Source organism: Ursus americanus, chromosome 27, assembly GCF_024610735.1.
Source record: "Ursus americanus isolate L20-20 chromosome 27, mUrsAme1.1.p, whole genome shotgun sequence".
NCBI lineage: Eukaryota > Metazoa > Chordata > Mammalia > Carnivora > Ursidae > Ursus > Ursus americanus.
Window position 1 is genome coordinate 7,001,072 of NC_142153.1, and position 20,431 is coordinate 7,021,502.

A 20,431-nucleotide genomic window follows, 5' to 3' on the forward strand; every position below is an offset into this window, starting at 1 on the left:
CAGCTCAGGTCATGATCCTGGGATCCTGGGATGGAGCCCTGCATCAGGCATCAGGCTCCCTGCTCAGCGGGGAGCCTGCTTCTCCCACTGCCCCTCCCCACTTATTCTCTCTAGCTCTCGCTCTCTCTCTCAAATAAATAAATAAATAAAATCTTAAAAAAATTAACAAACTTGGTACCCTAAACATTTACTATCTCACAGTGACTGTGGGTCTAGAATCCGGGCATGGTTTAACTAGGTTTTCTGGCTCTGAGTTTTTTCTAAGGCTTCAGTGAAGTCTGCACAAAGGGTGAATCTGCCTCCGATCTCACTCAAGTGATTGTTGGTGAGGTCTGGTTCCTAGCAAGTTGTTGGAATGAGGGTCTCCATTCCTCGGGGCATACTGGCCAGAGGCATTTCTAGGCATGGGCAGCTCACAACAATCTGAGCAAGCAAGCGAGAAGGCAAGAGACAGTGTAGGAGGGGACAAGAGAGAAATAACAGTCTTTTATAACCTAATAGTGCAATAACATAGTCCATATTCAGTCTTTAGAAATAAGGCACCAGATCCAGCCCACACTCAAGGGGAGTAGGGGGATGCCTGTGTGGCTCAGTGGATTAAGTATCTGCCTTCAGCTTAGGTCATGGTCCCAGGGTCCTGGGATTGAGTCCCTCATTGGGCTCCCTGTGCAGCGGGGAGTCTGCTTCTCCCTCTGCCGGCCGCACCCACTGCTTGTGCTCTCTCTCTCTCTCTTTCTCTCTGATGAATAAAAACTTTAAGAAAAGGGGTGAGGGGGTCACACCAGGACACTGAAACTGGGATGCAGGGATCTTAGGAAGGCACTTCAGAAGCTGCTTACCATCATCTGCCCTCTGGGTCGTCCTTTTTCATGAAAGCTAGTACATGTTTATACCCAGCTACTTTGCTTGGCCTGCTTCTTGACAGTAGACATTCTGGGGTCTATTGACTTCTTCGTTTTTTTTTTTTGTTTTTTTTTGTTTTTTACTGTCTCTATTCCTTTCAGTCCAAAATAACAGTATTTCTACTGCAATAATTTTCTCAAAACTCTGAGAGATTTCTGTGAATCTTACTGGGGTTTGTTGTACTAGAAAAAAGTACCACCCCGAAAAGCCTTTTTCTAGCTTTGGGCCCTGTTGAGAAGGCAGAGACAAAGCCCTCACACTTCCCAGAGGCCCTGTTGTTCCACTGGGACAATGTGTGTGTAGCGTCCTTACTCTCTTTAGCAGCCCCTGGGTGGGACCCACTAAGGGTCTGATCCTCAGATCGTTTTGAAGTCCTCACCAAGGGTAATGCTGTCTCATTCAGCTTTATCTCTAGATCACATTTTCCTGACTATCTACCTGGAAGCCATTTCTTAATTTTAGCATCTTTTGCTGTCCTGAGATGCTGAGAATTTTCAAAATCATCAAGTCTTGGCTCCTTTTTATATAGCAGTTCTTCCTTCTATCTGCCACTCTCCCAGTTTACTGTAAGCAGTAAGAAAAGTCTACAACACGGTTGAAAAATTAGAGCTTGATCACCAAGTTCCTTGGTGCTGGTCAAGACCAAGTTGTGAGATGGAAAATGTACTTTAACAGCCACCCCCTCCCACACACACCCTGGAAATAAATACAGATGCTCCCTTTGGCATCTCCCTACTCTTCTGCCCCCTCACTTACCAGCTTCACTGCCCTTTGCAGTTCCTGACTACTTATGCCAACATTTTTAGTATGCCCAGCCTGACAAACATCTTGTTTCTAATAGTTCAAGTATATTAGATTCAAGTCCTTCGACACTTAGAATCTGTAATGATAGATTAATCTTACAAGCAAACCATTGACAGTGCTGTAGTTAGCTAATATGTTATTCCCACTACATTATCTCAGTGAAAAGATAAAAAATATACTTTAGGGAGTAGTAAAGTCGTATAGTTACATAAAGTTATAACTCTAATGATTTACATTTGAATAGCTTTTCCACTAATTTTACTGTTTACCAGTTACAAAGGTAACCCATTTATTCCTCACAGAAGTCCTATGTAGGAGATGTCCTAACCCCAGTTTAGAGATTACAGAACTGAGGCTCAGGAAGGGTGAGTCATTTTCTGTCTGTTTTCTATCTGACTTAGATGGTGTCAAGTGGCACCAGGACTCCAGACTCCACCTCAGTGTACGCCACTCTGCATCAGATGTCCTACAGAGACAATGTAAAGGGTATAGTTACTTGGAGTGGGGATCATGGTGGATTTTCACTAGGATGATTTCTACATGTGTCTGATTGCCTCCACATCATTGAGTTTGCCTACTACAGACACTGCAATTACTTTTGTTTTGGTCCAGACCCAGGTTCACTGGATGATGCTGCATCAGACCATGGTCTCCCCGAGACTATTTGTGAGCACATGCTGGCTTTCTTGATCCTCTTCCTTGGTCATCGTATATGTATAAGATAGTTTGGCTCCATTTGCAAAAATGCACTGCCAGCTTTCACTAGTGGATTTGGTCATCTCCTGAAAGGTTTGACTGTGTTTGTAGTTGGTGCTGGTTAGCAAATAAACTGAACCTGCAGGGGAAAACAAAAGAAAGGAAAGGAAATTGCAGAATCCTCTCAGAAACTTCTCTATCTTTGGATTTGTCATTTTAGAGTTTGTGATAATTTAGATGGGCTGACAGAAACTGCTGAACTTGAAATTGAATATCTTAAAGGACAGTGACCTTGGCCCAGCCCCAGGATTTCAGCATGTTGGAGGTGAAAGAACCTCTGGAATGGCTATGTCCATTTCTTCATTGAATAGATGAGGAAGTTGAGGCTTATGGGGGGCATGAAGCTACACGTGTAAATGTAGCTATTTAGCGGTAAATCCGGACCTAGATCATAATTGAATGCTTTTTTTGAGTTCATTTGTTGCATAGCATGTTTTAGGGGCTTCATAATAACATAATAATTGTCAAATAACTTGTTAAGAAAATTGCACTATCATTGAAATCCTATTTTTACCACCAGCAGGCCAGCCCAAGTACCAGAGTCCTTCCTGCCCCCTCAATGACCCCTGCATTGGTACAGACCCTATGCCTCCTCTGTCAGCTTCCAGCTCTCCCCTTCTCTATCCCAGCCTCACATCTCTCCCTGCAAGCTGGCTACATCCCATCCCACCATGCTTCACAGTCCCCTTCCCAGAAATCTGCTTCATACAGTATTTCTTTTCTTTTTTTATCACTTTGGTTCCCTGTCCTTCCTTTCCCTATGAGTTCACCATATACTCCACCAACACATGCTTCTGCCAACACATTTCTTTGCTTCTACTACTGTGCTTCATAGACTTTAACCCCTCTCTGCCTAAGGGCTGGCTTGAGGAGTGGCTTTCTACCTCTACAGTTGCTGATCTGGGAATACTAGGCATCATTTGGAATGATGGCCTCCGGGTTCTCAAAGGCATGCACTCCAGGACATTTACACATGAGCTGAAAGAGAGGAAGACAGTCTATCAAGAGTTTAGACATTTCTTCTTTCCTGATCTCTGAGCTTAGAGGCACTGAAATGTTTGAGAGTCAGCTATACATTATTTGAGTATAATAATTGCCATTCTCTCCATTAAACACATCCATTATTCTTCTTCATTTTATTTTGCATTTTGAGGAAAATTAGTGGATTTTACATAGTTGTAGAAGTTATAAAAAAAGAGCTCTGCAAGGGGTCTGGGAAGATAGGAGGATCCTAAGTTCACATCATACCATGAATACACCTAGATCACAGCCACATCAATGCAACTAACCCAGAAAATAACCAAAGACTGTCAGAACATACTCTCTACAGTTAAGCATAGAGAGGAGACCACATTGAAGATGATAGAAGGACAGAGATGTGGTCAGGAACCAAACTCCCTGTGAGACCAACCACAAACAGGAGGGATGCCAAGAGCATGGTGAAGGGCAAGGAGCACACCACACAGCAAGCATTTCAGACATGGGGGACTTGCCCTGGAAGATGAGTCCCCATAACATTTGGCAGTAAGAACTACAGGGACTTAACTAGTTTTTATAATCAGTGGGGCTTAACTCTGAGTACTTTAAAAATCAGCAGGCTTAGCAATGGGAGAGCAACAGAGCTATAGGAAACTGAGTTCCTGCCCTTAAAGAACCAGCATAACATACAACCCTGTGGATACAGTATAGAAGCAGCAGTTTGAAAAGCACCTGGGGTATACTGGGAGGATATTTATTTACTAATCTCAGAACATGGACTGGATGTGGAGAAGTCTTTATGAAACTTCTCCAAGGGCAAAGGAGCTAGCTGGCACCATTTCTCCTCACCCCCCCCCAACCTTCAGCCAAATACCCAGATAACTGTCAGAACCAGTGTGTGAACATTCACCACCTAGCTTCATAAAAGCACACCCTGCCCCCATGTTCTCCTGCAGATCTGCCCAACCAACCTACCAACTTGGTGGGAGTCCCTCTAAGGTGGCACCTGACATTCTGCAGGAAGCCCTAACAGTGACCAGCACTTGCCCTAGGTAGAGGGGAAAATACACACACCAGTTTGACTGCAGCCCCAGCAGTGGGTTGGAGGCAGACATCTGATCTCACTGCCAGCCCTACCCACCAACAAATACCTCATGATGTCAGGGGAAGGAGAGCCCCATAGCTTGGGGTACTGCAACTCCAATAGACAGACTAAGGACAGACATTTGATCTGATCCAACTACAAGCTCAAGGTAGTCCCAGACTAGTCCCTTAAGGCACAGGGACCAAGCCCTGCCCACAAAAGACAAAGGGGACCATTGCAACCAACTGTACTAAAAGCAAAAGCATTTCAATCACAAGAGTAGGGTGCACAAAACACACATAAGAGACACCCCTGAATCACCGGGGTCTCATGAATAGAGGACACTGCACTGCCAGACATGACAGGACCTCTTCTTCATAAGGCCACTACTTACAAGACCAGGAGAAATAGCTGACTTGTCTAATACATGGAAACAAACACAGAGAATTAGACAAAATGAAGAGACAGAGGAAACCATCTCAAATGAAAGAGTAGGACAAAATCACAGCAAAAAAGCTAAATAAAATGGAAGTAAGCAATATGCCTTATAGGGAATTCAAAGTAATTGTCATAAAGATACTGGACTTGAGAAAAGAGTGGAGGATCTCAGTGAGACCTTCAACAAAGAAATAGAAAATATAAAAATGAACCAGAGATGAAGAACTCAATAATGGAAATTAAAAATACACTAAAGGAAATAACAAGTAGACTAGAGAAAGCAGAAAAACAGATCAGCAAGCTGAACGACAGAGTAATGGAAAGCAACCAAGCTGAACAGCAAAAAGAAAAAAAAAGTTAATAAAAACAAGAATAGATTAAGGAAACTCAGCAACATCATCAAGCATAATAACATTCACATTATAGGGATCCCAGAAGGAGAAGACAGGGAAAGGGGGGCAGAAAATTTATTTGAAGAAATAATAGCTGAAAACACTCCTAATCTGGGAAGGGAAACAGAAATCTACACCCAGGAGGCACAGAGAGACCCCAACAAAATCCAAGGAGATCCACCCAAGATACATAGAAAGTAAAATGAGAAAAATAGAAAGAGTTTTAAAAGCAACAAGAGAGAAGAAAATAGTTACATAGAAGGGAAACCCCATAAGGCTATCAGCTGATTTTTCAGCAGAGACTTTGCAGACCAGAAATGAATGGCATAATATATTCAAAATGCAGAAAGGAAAAAAACAAAACAACAACAACAACAAAAAACCTGTAGCCCAAAGTATTCTATCCAGCGAGGTTATTGTTCAGAATTAGAAGGAGAGATAAAGAGTTTCCTAGACAAACGAAAGTTAAAGGAGCTCATCATCACTAAACGAGCCTTATGAGAAATGTTAAAGGGAATTCTTGGAGTGGAAAGAAAAGTAGTAAGAATATTATGAGAGGATAAAAATAACTTCACAGGTAAATGCAAACATAGTAAAAGTAGTAGATTACTCACTTATATAAACAGTATGGAGGTTAAAACACAAAGCAGTAAAATCAATTTTATCTATAAAAATCAGTCAAGGGATTCACAAAATAAAAAGGATCAATAAAATTGATAAGACATTAGCTAGACTCATCAAAAAGAGAGAGAAGTTTCAAGTAAATAAAAGCAGAGACAAAAGAGGAGAAATAATAACCAACCCCCACAGACATACAAAGGATTATAAGTAATATAAAGGATTATATATTTTATGTGAAAAATTTGGACAATGTAGAAGAAATTGATAAATTCCTGGAAACATTTAAACTTCCAAAACCAAATCAGGAAGAAACAGAAAATCTGAACAGACTGATTATTAGCAATAAAATTGAATCAGTAAGCAAAAAACTCTCAACAAACAAAAGTCCAGGAACAGATGACTTCACAAGTGTAGTCAACCAAACATCTAAAGAATAGTTAATATGAATTCTTCTTAAACTATTCCAAAAATTAGAAAAGGAAAGAAAGCTTCCAAATTAATTCCATGAGGCCAGCATTACCCTAATACCAAAACCAGATAGACACTAAAGAAAACTATAGTCCAATATCTCTGATGAACATAGATGCAAAAATCCTCAACAAAATACTAGCAAACCAAACCCAACAATACATTAAAAAACAAAAATCATTCACCATGATCAAGTGGGATTTATTCCAAGGATACAAAGGTGGTTCAACATTTGCAAATCAATCAACATGATACGACACATTAAGAAGAGATAGTACATAAGACCATATGATTATCTCACTAGATGCAGAAAAAACATTTGACAAAGTTTTTCTTCATGATAAAAACTCTCAACAAAGTAGGATTAGAAGGAACATACCTCAATTAATAAAGAACATAAATGAAAAACCCATAGCTAACATCTTCCTCAATGATGAAAAACTGAGAGCTTTTCCTCTGAAATCATGAATAAGACAAGGATGTCTACTCTCACCACTTTTATTCAGCATAGTACTAGAAGTCTTACCCACAGCAATGAGACAAGAAAAAGAAATAAAAGGCATCCAAATTGGTAAAGAAGTAACACTTTCACTATTTGCAGATGACACGATACTATACAAAGAAAACCCTGAAGACCACACCAAAAATTACTAAAACTGATAAATGAATTCAGTAAAGTGACAGGATACAAAATCAATATACAGAAATCTGTTGCTTTTTTATACACTAATAATGAAGTAGCAGAAAGATAAATTAAAAACAAATCCCATTTGCAATTGTACCATAAAGGATAACATACCTAGGAATAAATTTAACAAGGAGATGAAAGTCCTGTATTCCAAAAACCATACAACACTGATGAAAGAAATTGAAAATGACATAAACAAAAGAAGAAATATTCCATGCTCATGAACTGGGAGAACCAATATTGTTAAAATGTCTGTACTACTCAAAGCAATCTATAGATTTAATGCAATCTCTATCAAAATGTAACATTTTTCACAGAACTAGAACAAATAATCCTAAAATTTATATGGAACCACAAAAGAACCTGAATAGTCAAAGCAATATTGAAAAAGAAGAACAAAACTGGAGGTACCACAATCCCAGATCTCAAGATATACTACAAAGCTATAGTAATCAAAACAGTACGGCACTGGCACAGAAATAGATGTAGAGATCAGTATAACAGAATTGAAATCACAGAAATAAGCCCACGCTTTTATGATCAATTAATCTACAACAAAGGAGGCAAGAATATACAATGGGAAAAAGCCTTGTCAACAAATGGCATTGGGAAAATTGGACAGCTACCTGTAAAAGAATGAAACTGGACCACTTTCTTATGTCAAACACAAAAATAAATGCAAAATAGATTAAAGACCTAAATGTGAGACCTGAAACCATAAATCTCTCAGAAGAAAACGTAAGCAGTAATCACTTTGATATCAGCCGTAGACACATCATTTTAGATATGTCTCTTTTGTGAAGGGAAACAAAAGCAAAATTAAGCTATTTGGACTACATCAAAATGTAAAGCTTTGGCAGAGCAAAGGAGACCATCAACTAAACAAAAGGGAAACCTACTGAATGTGAAAAGGTATTTGCAAATGATATATCTGATAAGGGGTTAATATTCAAAATATATAAAGAACATATACATCAACACCAAAAAACCCAAATAATCCAATTAAAAATGTGCAGAGGACATGAATAGACATTTTTACAAAGAAGGCATACAGATGTCCAACAGATACATGAAAACATGTTCAACATCACTAATAGGGAGATGCAAATCAAAACAACAACGAGATATCACCTCACACCTGTCAGAATGCTAAAATGGAAAACACAGGAACAATAACATAACAAGAGCAAGTGTTGGCAAAGATGTGGAGAAAAAGGAAACCTCATGCACTGTTGGTGGGCATGTAAACTGGTGCAGCCACTGTGAAAAACAGTGTGGAGTTTCCTGAAGAAATTAAAAATAAAAATACCATAGATGATGGATAAAGAAGATGTGCGTACATATAAACACACACACATATATATGCATATTCCATTTTGTATAGCTATATAAAATAGAATATTATTCAGCCATGGAAACAAATGAAGTCTTGTCATTTGCAACAACATGGGTGGATCTAGAGGGTGTAATGCTAAATAAGTGAAATGAGTCAGTCAGAGAAAGACAAATACTATACGCTTTTGCTCATATGTGAAATTTAAGAAACAAAGAAAAGAAGAGACAAAAAATATAGAGAATAAACTTGTGGTTGCCAGAAGGGAGGTAGGTGAAAAGATGGATGAATAGGTGAAGGGGATTAAGAATACACTTATCATCAGCGGCACTTGAGTGCCTCAGTCCATTAATCATCAGACTCTTGGTTTCGGCTCAGGTCATCATCTCAGGGTAATGAGATCGAGACCCACGTCAGGCTCCGTGCTGGGTGTAGAGTCTGCTTGGGATTCTCTCTCTCCCTCCCTCTCCCCTCCCCCTCCCCCTCTGTGTGCCCTCTGTCTCTAAAATAAATAAATAAATGAAATCTTTAAAAAAAAAAAGAGTACTCTTACCATGATGAGCACTGAGTAATGCATAGAATTGTTGAATCATTATGTTGTACACCTGAAACTAATATACCACCATATGTTAATTGTACTTGAATTATATATACCTACATATATACATAATACTTAAAATTGTATATATGTATAAATATACATAAAAGAACATATAAAAGAACTATGTTTATGTTTGAAAACATACCTGATTTCAGATACTTTTGCTGTTTCTAGACCAGCAATGTCCAATAGAACCCCCTGTGATGACTGTCTCTATTCTATACAATGTAGTTGCCACTAGCCCCATGTGGCTATGCAGCACTTAAAATGTAGGCAGTGTGACTGAAGAACTGAATTTTAAATTGCATTTAATTTCAATTATTTTATATTTAAATAGTCACATGTAGCTACTGGGTAAGATAGTGGACAGTATAGTCTGGACCATTTTAGCCTTTTTTTGTTTGTTTTTTTGGCAGGAGGGAACATTGTGTACCCATCAAATATTAGCATTCATCCCTCCCCCACTATCTTTGTGTTATATGCTATTGTTTTCTGTGATTCTTCACCTACCCTGGAAACGTGTAGAACCAGAGCTGCCCTTGGGGTCCAGAAAACATATTTTACTTCAACACCCTGTCTTTCTTTCTGCCAATTACATAAGAGACAGTAATCTATTTAGTGTAAAGCAGGGGCCCGTGTAGCAGAGTAATACTAATACTAGTAATGATAATAAGAGACAACCTTGATTTGTTGTTCCATACGGACCAGGTACATCATACTTCCATGTATACTAACTCATTTCAACTTCATAGCAGCCTATGAGACCTATGCTATGATTACGTCATCCCCATCTAATGGATCAGGAAACTGAGGTAAAGTCCACAGAGCTACTGAATGCCAGATCTGGCATTTGAGGTCTGGCATTTGATGGTAGAGCTCATTCTCTGACAACTTCAGTATCCAGAGTTTTTACTGGGATTCCATTACTTATGATAAATGATAGATTGAATTCTTGGCCACGTGACTGAACTCGATCTTCAGCCCTTCCTCCTCTCTACAGAGGTCATGATGTCATTTGGCTCAAAGCCTCAACCCACTAATCACATGGTGGATCTTTCCAGCATGGCCAGCCTCCATCTTGAAATTATGTAGGGACTCACTATGAGTCACCTCATTAGCATAAGCTGTCAGGGCCCACTATGAATAACAAAGGCATTCTTATCATTTTATTGATGTTTTTCTTCCTGTGCAAAAGCTTTTTAGTTTGATGTAGTCCTAATTGTTATTTTTGCTTTTGTTTCCCTTGCCCTGAGGAGACAGAGCCAGAAAAACATTTCTATGGCTGATGTTAAAGAGGTTACTGCCTAGGTTTTCTCCTGGGAGTTTTATGGTTTCAGGCATCACATTTAGGTCTTTAATCCATTTTGAGTTTATTTTTGTGTATGGAGGAAGAAGGTGGTCCAGTGTCACTCTTGGCAGGTAGCTGTCCAGTTTTCCCAACACTGTTTATTTACTGTATATTCTTGCTTCTTTTGCCATAGATTAATTGACCATTAAAGTATGGGTTTATTTCTGGGCTCTCTATTCTGTCCCATTGATCTATGTGTCTATTTTTGTGCTAATACCATACTGTTTTGATGACTACAGTTTTGTAATGTGTCTTGAAATCTGAAATTGTGATCCCTCCAGCTTTGTTCTTCCCCAGGTATGCTATTGCCTCCTCTGTCATAGATGAATTAACTATACATTTTATGGTGACAGAAGGTAACTATTTGTATCATGGTGAGAATTTCATGATGTATATGTTCTACCCCTGGATCTAATATAATATTACATATCAATTATATTTCACTTAAAAATAAATAAATAAGTACACACAGAGGAAAAAAAGCCAACTGTTGCTTTGTATATGTTAAAAACAAAAATGAAAAACAAAAAGTAAAGACACTCCTAATAATTGGGGAATTCCAAGGGCTTATCTCCACCCCAGGAACTTGGGACAAAAAAACACAAATTCTTTATTATGTAATGGCTACTTCAGAAATGTTCCTTTCAAATGATTAAGAGTAAAGATAAGGACAGAAGAATCTCTAAATTTTTTGTACTTACTGGATATATTCATATATACTATCTCATTTAATCCTCATGACACTCCTGTGTGGAAGATACTACTGACATCTTGGTTTTATAGATGGATAAGTCGAAACTAAATAAAGTTAAAAACATGGTACATAAATATCCAACTAGTAATAATAGGTGTTGGTGTTTATTTTTTAATTTCTTTTAACTATTTTTTAAGGTTTTATTTATTTATTTGACACAGAGAGAAAGAACACAAGCAGGTGGAGCAGCAGGCAGAGGGAGAGGGACAAGCAGGCCCAGGCAAGAAGCCTGATGCAGGGCTGGATCCCAGGACCCTGAGATCATGACCTGAGCCAAAGACAGATGCTTAACTGACTGAGCCACCCTGGCACCCCCAGGTGTTGGAGTTTAAAATCAAGTTTTCTAACTTTAAATCTCAAGCCCTTTGAATCTATAAGAATAGTAGACAGAAATAAGAATAGAAATGTTTTGAATTCTTAGTTGTTTTTCTTATCTATAAAGGAAGGCCAGAAGTGGATTTGCCCAAGATATAGGACAGGGAACTGAGGAATGTGACTCTCTGGGAGTCACGCTTCTTCCCAACATCCCAATTGATTCCTCCTCTGGTCTCCTGTGTTTTTTGGGGAAGGTTATGCATTGATTCTGTGTCAGGCCTTATTGCAAGCATTGAAAATACAGAAATTGAGTCCCAGGTTGCTCTGAGAGAGGGCAGACAGTAAACAAAAGATGGCAAGATGATGTGGTTAGAGAAACAGTAGAGGAAAGCATGTAGGATGGGCCCTAACTAGGACAGGGTGGGGAAGAGGGCATCAGGAAACAGTTCCCCCAGGAAACAAAGTAGGAGCTGAAGCCTAGAAACAAACCAGGACTAACCAGGCCTCCAGGACTAACCAGGCCTATAAGCAAATGGAAAAAGGGTACTGGGCTCTCACCTAGGTCTAGGAGGCTGATGGGTCCTGGTGATGCTCCAAATCCCAGTGCTTTGCAGCTCCCTTGCTCTGTTTGCATTTGCCCCAGTTGTGGCTAGAACCCCATTGTAGGAGGAGTGGAGTCTGGGGTGTGAGGATGTAGGCCTCAGAAATGCTAAAATTTACAGGTGTGTCAGCGGCTCCATTGAGTTTTTCATCTATAAAATGAGGACTTAGGACTTTCTTATATGATCCCTGGGGTCCTTCTGCTTCTAACATTTCATTATTTTGTGATTTTATGAAAAATGTTTTGCAAAGCAAATGAATAGTGTAAACAAGATTATAGAGAGAATATTTGCCTTCTTAAGGGAATAAATTGTTCTCAAGCACTTTAGAGCATTCATTTGCATATAAACAATGCAAAATCTATATAAACAGAGGAGGCTTGTTTTCTTAGGTGTTTTGGTAAGTTAATTACAAATCATTCTTGTCAATTTTGCTAGTCGTGTATTAGGAAGTGATGGACTTGCATTCATTTTAAATATTCTATATTTTTGAATATTCACAGCTTCTTGAATGCTCATAGTATCTGACTTTTCTCTCAATTAGCTTGAATTTTCTTAAATGATTTATTTATTCAATGGGTTATAAATATATGGGATTTGTTTTTCTAAAAAGGATTTGGAGAAATTCATCTTGCGATACCCATATGTTAGAGGTGACAACTGAACACCCCACTTTCAGTTCTCTTGAGTTGGCATGGGACTACCCAACAAAGTCTACAGCAACCTTTGTTTTTAACTCCCAATGTCTTGTGGTCTTTCTACATCTTTCTCCCCCTACACATTTGAGTGCTTCTCCCCTCCACCACCACCTCATATCACTCAGACTGCATCAACTTCCACTAACAGATAATATTTCACAAGTATTTTATTTGTCTAGACAAATTTCAAAGATCAGGGTGTCATACAGAGGTAGCACCATGTACAGAACAAATCCATTTTCCTGGTTCCATTCTCTCCATGCTTCATCTTTTCTCCCACATTTTTTTTCTCTTCTCCTCTTTCTTCTCCAGCCCCCCTCAACCCCCTGCCATTCACCATTCTCAGAAGCAAGACACATTGCACCCCTTGTCTGAAGCATAACAGTATACTGATCACTTGCTATGGCTTGGGCATTTTCTTGAGATTTTGTTCTCTACTCCCTAGTGGCTGCTCAAAACATTGCAACTGCATTTGGTTGGGTCCACGTAAGTTCAGGAAAGGATATTTTAAGGAAGCCTGCTTCCACTAAGAGGACTGGGAAAAGCGGGAGAAGCCCATAGGTGAAGGATGAGCTCCCATGAAGAGCCTGTGCCAACCGTAGAAGCACATGGGAACGTGGCAGGTCCGGAAACCTCAAGTAACTCCCTGTGATGGGAGTTTAGCATGGTTACAGGGATCACTGACAAAAAGATGAAGCTGGAGAAGATGGTGGTCACATCACAAATGACTTTTGTGTATTACATTTCTCTCCAGTAGGCAGTGGGAACTCAGTGAAGCACTACAACACCAGTGTGATGATTCAGCAGAGCTGGTTGCAAAGATGCCAGGGAGAAGCCAAGTGTCATGTCAAGGGCCTGGAATCTGACACAGGGAGAGGGTGCAGAGGACATGACACATTTCAGAATGAAATAGGAGGACAATAAGACTTATGGTTGATTGGTTATGGGGTAGGGGGAAAAAAAAAACAAACCCGGGAAAACACTGAATTTCTGCCTTGAGCTCTTATTTGTTGGGTTAGGGAATGTAGGAAAAGAAAGAATAGAAATTGGGAGAAGCTTGATTTGGGAAATCTAGTTTAATTTGGTTTATCTGTGTCCTATGTAATAAACTGAGTAAGTCCTTGGATATTATTCATGGCACATCTCAGGCAGTAGATTGAACACATTCAAAGTCATGACTGTTCAGTGGCATGTGGTGGAAAGTGTCTAGAACATAGCTCCTCATCCAACAAACCTAACACATTCTGGCCACATCATTTCATAGACGCCATGGTCCATGATTTCATTTCTCATGTCCCTGTAAACTTGCTGTCTGGTTTCAGACACCAGGCTTCATCATGGTTGAGGATACACTGCTTTGTTTTTTAATTGGCTTATTGAACAGTTTAAATTCAGTGTGGGATAAACACATCAATTTTTTTCCAGTAGCCATCTCCAAACACAATGTGTCAGTACACATTCCCCATCCTTCCCCCCTACCTTGATAACATCTCATAAAGACCACATACATTGGTCATTTTCCATGATGAACACAGTTCAATCTCAGTATTGAAGACTCCTTTTTAGGTAAGAAGAATGAGATCTTGCCATTATGGGTAGACTTAGAGGGTATTGCTAAGTGAAATAAGCCTGACAGAAAAAGACAAATGCCATATGATTTCATTTTTTTGTGGAATCTAAACAACAAACAAAGAAATTTTTAAAACGTGGAAACAGAGCCATAAATACAGAGAACAAACCGGTGGTTGCCACAGGGTAGGATGGAGGGGGGGATGGGCAAAATGGGTGAAGGGTAGTGGGAGGTACAGACTTCCAGGTATGGAATGAATAAGTCAAGGGGATGAAACATAGAACATAGTGAATATAGTCAATGGGATTGTAATAGGATTGTATAGTGACAAACAGTAGCTACAATTGGGGTGAGCACAGCATGTGTAGAGTTGTTGAATCCCTCGGTTGTACTTCTGAAACTAGTGTAACACTGTGTGTCAACTATACATCAATTACAAAAAAAAAAAAAAAGTCCTTACCAGTATACATAAGACCTCATGCCCAGTTTGGAGCACCACCCTCTCTGAACTTTCCAGGTCTGAATGCGCAAAAGGGTAGCTAGTACAAAGAGAACCTTTTTGACTTAACTGGTCCAGCAAATGTGCTTCTCATTAGGCTTGGGATCTCGGAATGCAGACTCACCCCACAAGGCCATCAAGTCTCTGTGTAGGAGGAGCTCCCACAGGGGCTGGGGCTTACAGAGTCGATGGAGCCCCACAGGTCACAGACATGGACATTTCTCTCTTTGGAAAGCAGAATGTACCCATTCCAAATTGCTGTAAGTTTTTCTAACTGCATTCTAAGACCCGAAGAAAAGTACCTAGTAACCTTCAGTGACATTCTTTTTAAGTGAAGTGACATCTATGTTGTATCATTTTTATGATGATATATGTCAAAAATACAGGGAGCCCTATGAGTGTGTTGGTACATATACAATGCAATTGAAAGTCTCTTCAAATGGAATTAAACTTCAGACTCTGAAAACAGAGACTGTCCCTCACCACAAATGGAAACTGTATAATGAATTCTTTTATCCCTATGCCTTTCTTCAATTTTCTATTTAAAGAAATTTCTGAAAATACATGAATTATGCAGCTTATCTCTCAGATGAAAAAGAATTTTCTTCTTGGATTGGATGGCTGCATATTTATTAATAGCAGTAAAATTTTCCATGTTCTTTTGTATCAAATGGGATGCTGACTAAAATATGAAGGAGCCTTTTCAGCAATAATAAGAGTAACGGTTGAATAATTATAAAAGCTATATGGAATTGAAAGACATTTTAATTTGTCATTACTTCTGTGTTCAGAAAGGATATGAATAATCATTATGACTATAAAAAGGACGAGTGTGATATTTTTGCTCATTATGGGATTAAGTTCTTAATATACCACTTTTACTATAAGTTAAAAAAAAACAAACCGCTTTTAGTTTCCTCTAATGATGTAATCATAACTGAAGACTGCTCAGCTGAGTGTGTGTTTCGTCCTCTCACTGTTACACGGAGGTGCGACACTTTAAACTCATTTTAATTTGAAAAGTGTTGATCTTTGCAATTTATAAAAATTAGATTATACTTGTTTGCTTAGTGAGAACTTTTAACCTTTATGTCACATTAACACACGAAAATAGCAAGGACTGTAGAATTTCCTCAGGTCATGACTGGATGGAGCAGAAACTGAATATGGGATACCAAAACAGGATTTTTCTTTTTATAACAACCATTTAAAAGTGGCTGTGCTTATCAGGGTCATTCAAAGGCAAAATTCCAAAGCAATTTTTTTTTTTACCCAGAAATGCATATAGTTTCCGTTTTCTTTTGGTTTGCATTATACAACAACATTCAAACTCTTATCCGCATCCTAAGAATATTCTCTGACAGCACTTTTTTTGGAAAATAAAATTTCAAGATATGCTATGTGCTTCTAGGTGAGTGATAGAATTCCCCTTTGTAGCTTGTGAATTTTCATTTACCAGATTTCCACTACAATATTTAGCACTTAGTGATGAGGGATAAGAGACTCTATGGGAAGATTCTAACCTGCTCCTGAACTTTTACCCCCCTCCCCTCTAAAAATATAGCTTTAGGGATAATTGTCAACTAGGAGCAGAGACTGGGCAGCCTCACTGCTGCCAGAGGACATGTTCTATTCTGTGAGAGAAATTCTCTGCACAGCATGTCAACAAGTCTTTTGATTCTCATCTTTCCCAGGGTTCAGCCCCCATCCCTAAGCAGCTGTGTGAAGATGTGCCATTGCCTTAGCCAACTGAAGACTCAGTGTTCTCACTGTTAAAATGGGAAGAAATGACATCCAAATTAAAGGTGGTTGTGGGGATTAAATTATAAGTAAAGTAATGTGAAGTTCTGGACACATAGTAGGCATTCCATAAATGGTAATATTTTCTTATCTTAAAGGAAAACAAAACCAAAAACCTTTAAGAATTAGGTACCTATTTAATTTTAATCAATACTTTTTGAGAGTAAAGCCAGAAAACATATTTTTTTCCCTATTTATCTAAAGGGGATAATTCTGAATGAATTGAGAATGTGGTTTATAATAATAATCTGAAATCTAAATGCTATAATGTTGTTCTCCCTCCCACCAAGAGGGTTCTACAAGTCATTATATCTGAAACTTAAGGATGGGTCTAAGTGGTCCACCATAAATATAAGCCAATTTGTCATTCTCATTTTAAGAACTTTCATAATGAATTTAGCTTCTGGATTGACAGGATTGAGATATATATTTCCTTGTACATACATAGAGATGACATTGGTAATTGAGTTATTATATTTACAGGTTATTTAGACTGTAAAAGATTCATCATATAAATTTGACTTTAATTTGATGGCTAACGTGATGTGGGGGAGAGACTGAAAGAGAAAGAGGGGAAAGGAAGGAGAGAGGAGGGTTGGAATATGTAATTATGAAAGAAGGTAAGACTGTGTTCCCTTCTGTCTTATAGCCTGAAGAATAAGTAGTGAAAACATCAATCAAGAGATGAGAAAAAAAAAATGTCAGGATTTCTCTGCCTGGAGAATTTGCTTATCAACCACCAGAGGAGGATTCTTTCTTGAACAATGAACATTTCTTATGAGGATTCACAAATTAACATATGACTAATCTTAGTTTTGGAGAGTGAATGAGCTTTCTTGCTTTCTTTCTTTTAATTTTGTGGTAAGTTATGATATTTGGATGGATTTTTTAATTCTTTCCTGATGATCTATTTAGCACATGTTCTAAATTATAATCCTATAGCAAACAGTGGGAACATCACTCAAACTTAAAGACAGTGGGAAGATCTAAATTTATTCTAGATTTCTTCAACATAAATTATTCCATTAAATCTTTGAGGATTGAGATTTAAAGCACCTTTATCAAGAAATACACATTATTTTTTCATCACGCTAAACATGATTGGTGGCAACATGCACGGAACCAGAACGAGTCACTACTAGCAGAAGATACATAATGGACACAAATACCACTCCTTCATTTCACCTTCAAAATGGTGGACGAGGTTAGCCATCTGAATGACAAGAATAAAGAGGGTGAATAAAGGAAGAAGCCCATCCTTTTTTCTGATCACTCAAAGAACCGTTTCTCAAGGTTAAGCCAAGTCCTCTTTGCAAGCTGCCAAAATAATAGCTTAGGAAAAGAATTAGTTTGCCTGCATGGTGATCCTCTTAGGCAAAAATGTCTTCACAGCAGTTGACCTTGATGAAATGTTTTCCCAAAGGCATCCAAGAGAAGAATTACAAACCCCCGAATGAGAGGGAAATAAATGAGTATTTCTTACGAAGTTGGCCTGCACTGTGGGCTTTGATGTGGGTGCTGATGATTTGGGGAGAATTGTGTAAGTTCTGGAGAAATGACAGCCTTGGGTATAGTGAGTCCCCCTATTCCTCTGTTCCTCACTGAAGTCCTCTCACTGAGCCAAGGTTCAGTCACTTTGGCAAGAACACTACTGGCCAGTATGACAGACTGGAAAACTGTTCCTCTCTGATGGGGAATGCCTCTGAGTGTAAATTCTAAAGATTTCTCCGGGTTTAACTCTTCTCCGTCGTGACTGGATCTGGTGTCCTGCAGGCTGGCTGCAAAGCTAGATGTTTAACTCCTCTCCACAGTGTTTCTCAGTGTTCTGACTGGGGTTGCCCTTTGAACATTGTGACCACAGGCAATTGATCTCCTGGTGTCAGGATTTTCCGGGCGTCCCTTGTTTTTCCACAGAGAGCTGAGGTGGTTACAACTCAGTGAGCAATAAATGAAATGACTTAGAAATGCACAGTGTTGTTATGAAGGTGTTTGAAATTTGGCACCACTCCCTTGAGAGGGCCCACTCAGGAGGGACCAGGGTTGCTAGTTTCTGTGCCTACGGGGAGAAGCAGCTGCACCAGCCACGTGCTGTCCCGTGGGAAGGAAGGAGGGTTTGATGGGAAGCAATCTATCTTGCCGTTTTGGAAAGCACACAACAGAGCTGCAAACCTGCAATGATGACTTTTCTTCCAGTGTGTGAAATAATGCTTTATTTGTCAATTCCGCTGTAAAATAAGCACTGTCCAAGTAAAAAAACCAAAACAAACAAACAAAAAAACAACAAAAAACCAACAACAAACAAAAAACCCAAAAAACAAACGAACAACAGCAACAAAAAAAACAACTTTGTTTCTGTTTATGTTTAGTGAGTGAGCTCATACCTTCAAGTGTTTTGTTTTGTTTTGTTTTTAATAACCTGATAGAGTTGAGCCTATGAACATAGATCTCTTCTGCTTTACAGAGGGGCTATGCCAAACCCTTTACAGATAAGCTTCCAGATAGAATAATCAGATCATTTCAGAATTCCTCATCTAAATACCATTGCTCCTTGGCAACCTGTCAAGTGAAAGTGAATATCCTGCCAGAGATTTTGCTTGTTTGTTTTCAATTTTTTTTTATTTTTGCATAAATAAGGGAAACGATTGTTCTAATGTACCATGGAGTTGACGTATTAAGTCTTAAACAAGAAGAGCCAATGAATGTTATTTATATATTCGGAAGTCTTAGATAGAGACACTTCTGCTCGGAAAGCTAGCTATTTGTTGTTCTTTCTGTTCTTATTTATTGTTAGTAGTAGTAATAGTATAGTATGGTTATATTTGTTTAATTAGGTCATGTCTTACATTCAGATTCATTATGGAACCCGTGGGAGTGAGATGTAAGATAAATATTTTCAAATAGCCAAATTAATTCCAGCAGAGAGGAACAGACCCATGGGACCTGGTGGTTGTAGAGGTGTTCGGGTAAGGCCACCTGATGACAGCAGAGATTCCCAGGGAGATAAGAATGAGTCCTGGGATTTCCCGTGAAACCTCAATTCAAGGGACCTGGGGGAGAACCCTATCTATTTGAAAGAAACTATCCAAATCATCAATATATAAAGTATTTTCACTGTTCCAGAGTACTTGGAGTCATGGCAACTAAAGTAACCAACTACTGACATTTGAAATTTCTTCCAATGAAGGAAAAATGATGCAAAATTAACATAATGCAAAAGCTTAATGTATTAATAATTTTAATAATCCTTATATTAGAGTATTTTTTTCTTTGTATTTAAAAAGATACTTACTAAGTGGTTGAAATCGTCTGTGTCTTTGTATAGAGACAAAATACTCCTACGGATCTGGTTGTTCAATTCGCTTAACTTTTCAAAGAGGCTTTCTTCTTCAAGCACAGAGGTAAGCTTCTGGCCAGCACCTGTGCCAGTGGCCACAAATGCCATGGTAGTGAAGCCCAAATTAATGAGTTTTCATTATATATAACCGCAGCCCAGTGCACAAATAAATACCATCATAAAGCAATCTGCTAAGTAGAGAGGACCACGGTGATCCCTTTTGCTGATAAAAATAGTAATAAAACTCTCATCTGCAATTGCTTGACCACAAAGACCAATATAGGATTTGTTTTTTCATTTGCCTCTTGGATGACATATAAACATAAATTGGAACTGCAAGTGTCTTTATACCTTTCTACTGCATTGAGTTTATTAGACCATTCAGACAAGAGAAGAAGACTCTGAGACAGATGAAAAATGCTAATACTCCCAGAGGCAAACTTGAGCC

General features: G+C 38.7%; 1 protein-coding gene across 1 annotated transcript in view; it reads left to right on the forward strand.

Annotated features, from left to right (window-relative positions):
* Positions 1–19,899, forward strand: part of ZMAT4 (zinc finger matrin-type 4) — a 344,133-nt gene extending 324,234 nt beyond the window's left edge. Inside the window, exon 7 of the mRNA XM_045779181.2 lies at positions 17,299–19,899. Within this exon, the coding sequence (XP_045635137.2) occupies positions 17,299–17,314 (16 nt within the window). The 3' untranslated portion in view covers positions 17,315–19,899. The remainder of the gene's footprint in view (positions 1–17,298) is intronic.
* Positions 19,900–20,431: the final 532 nt, after the last annotated feature.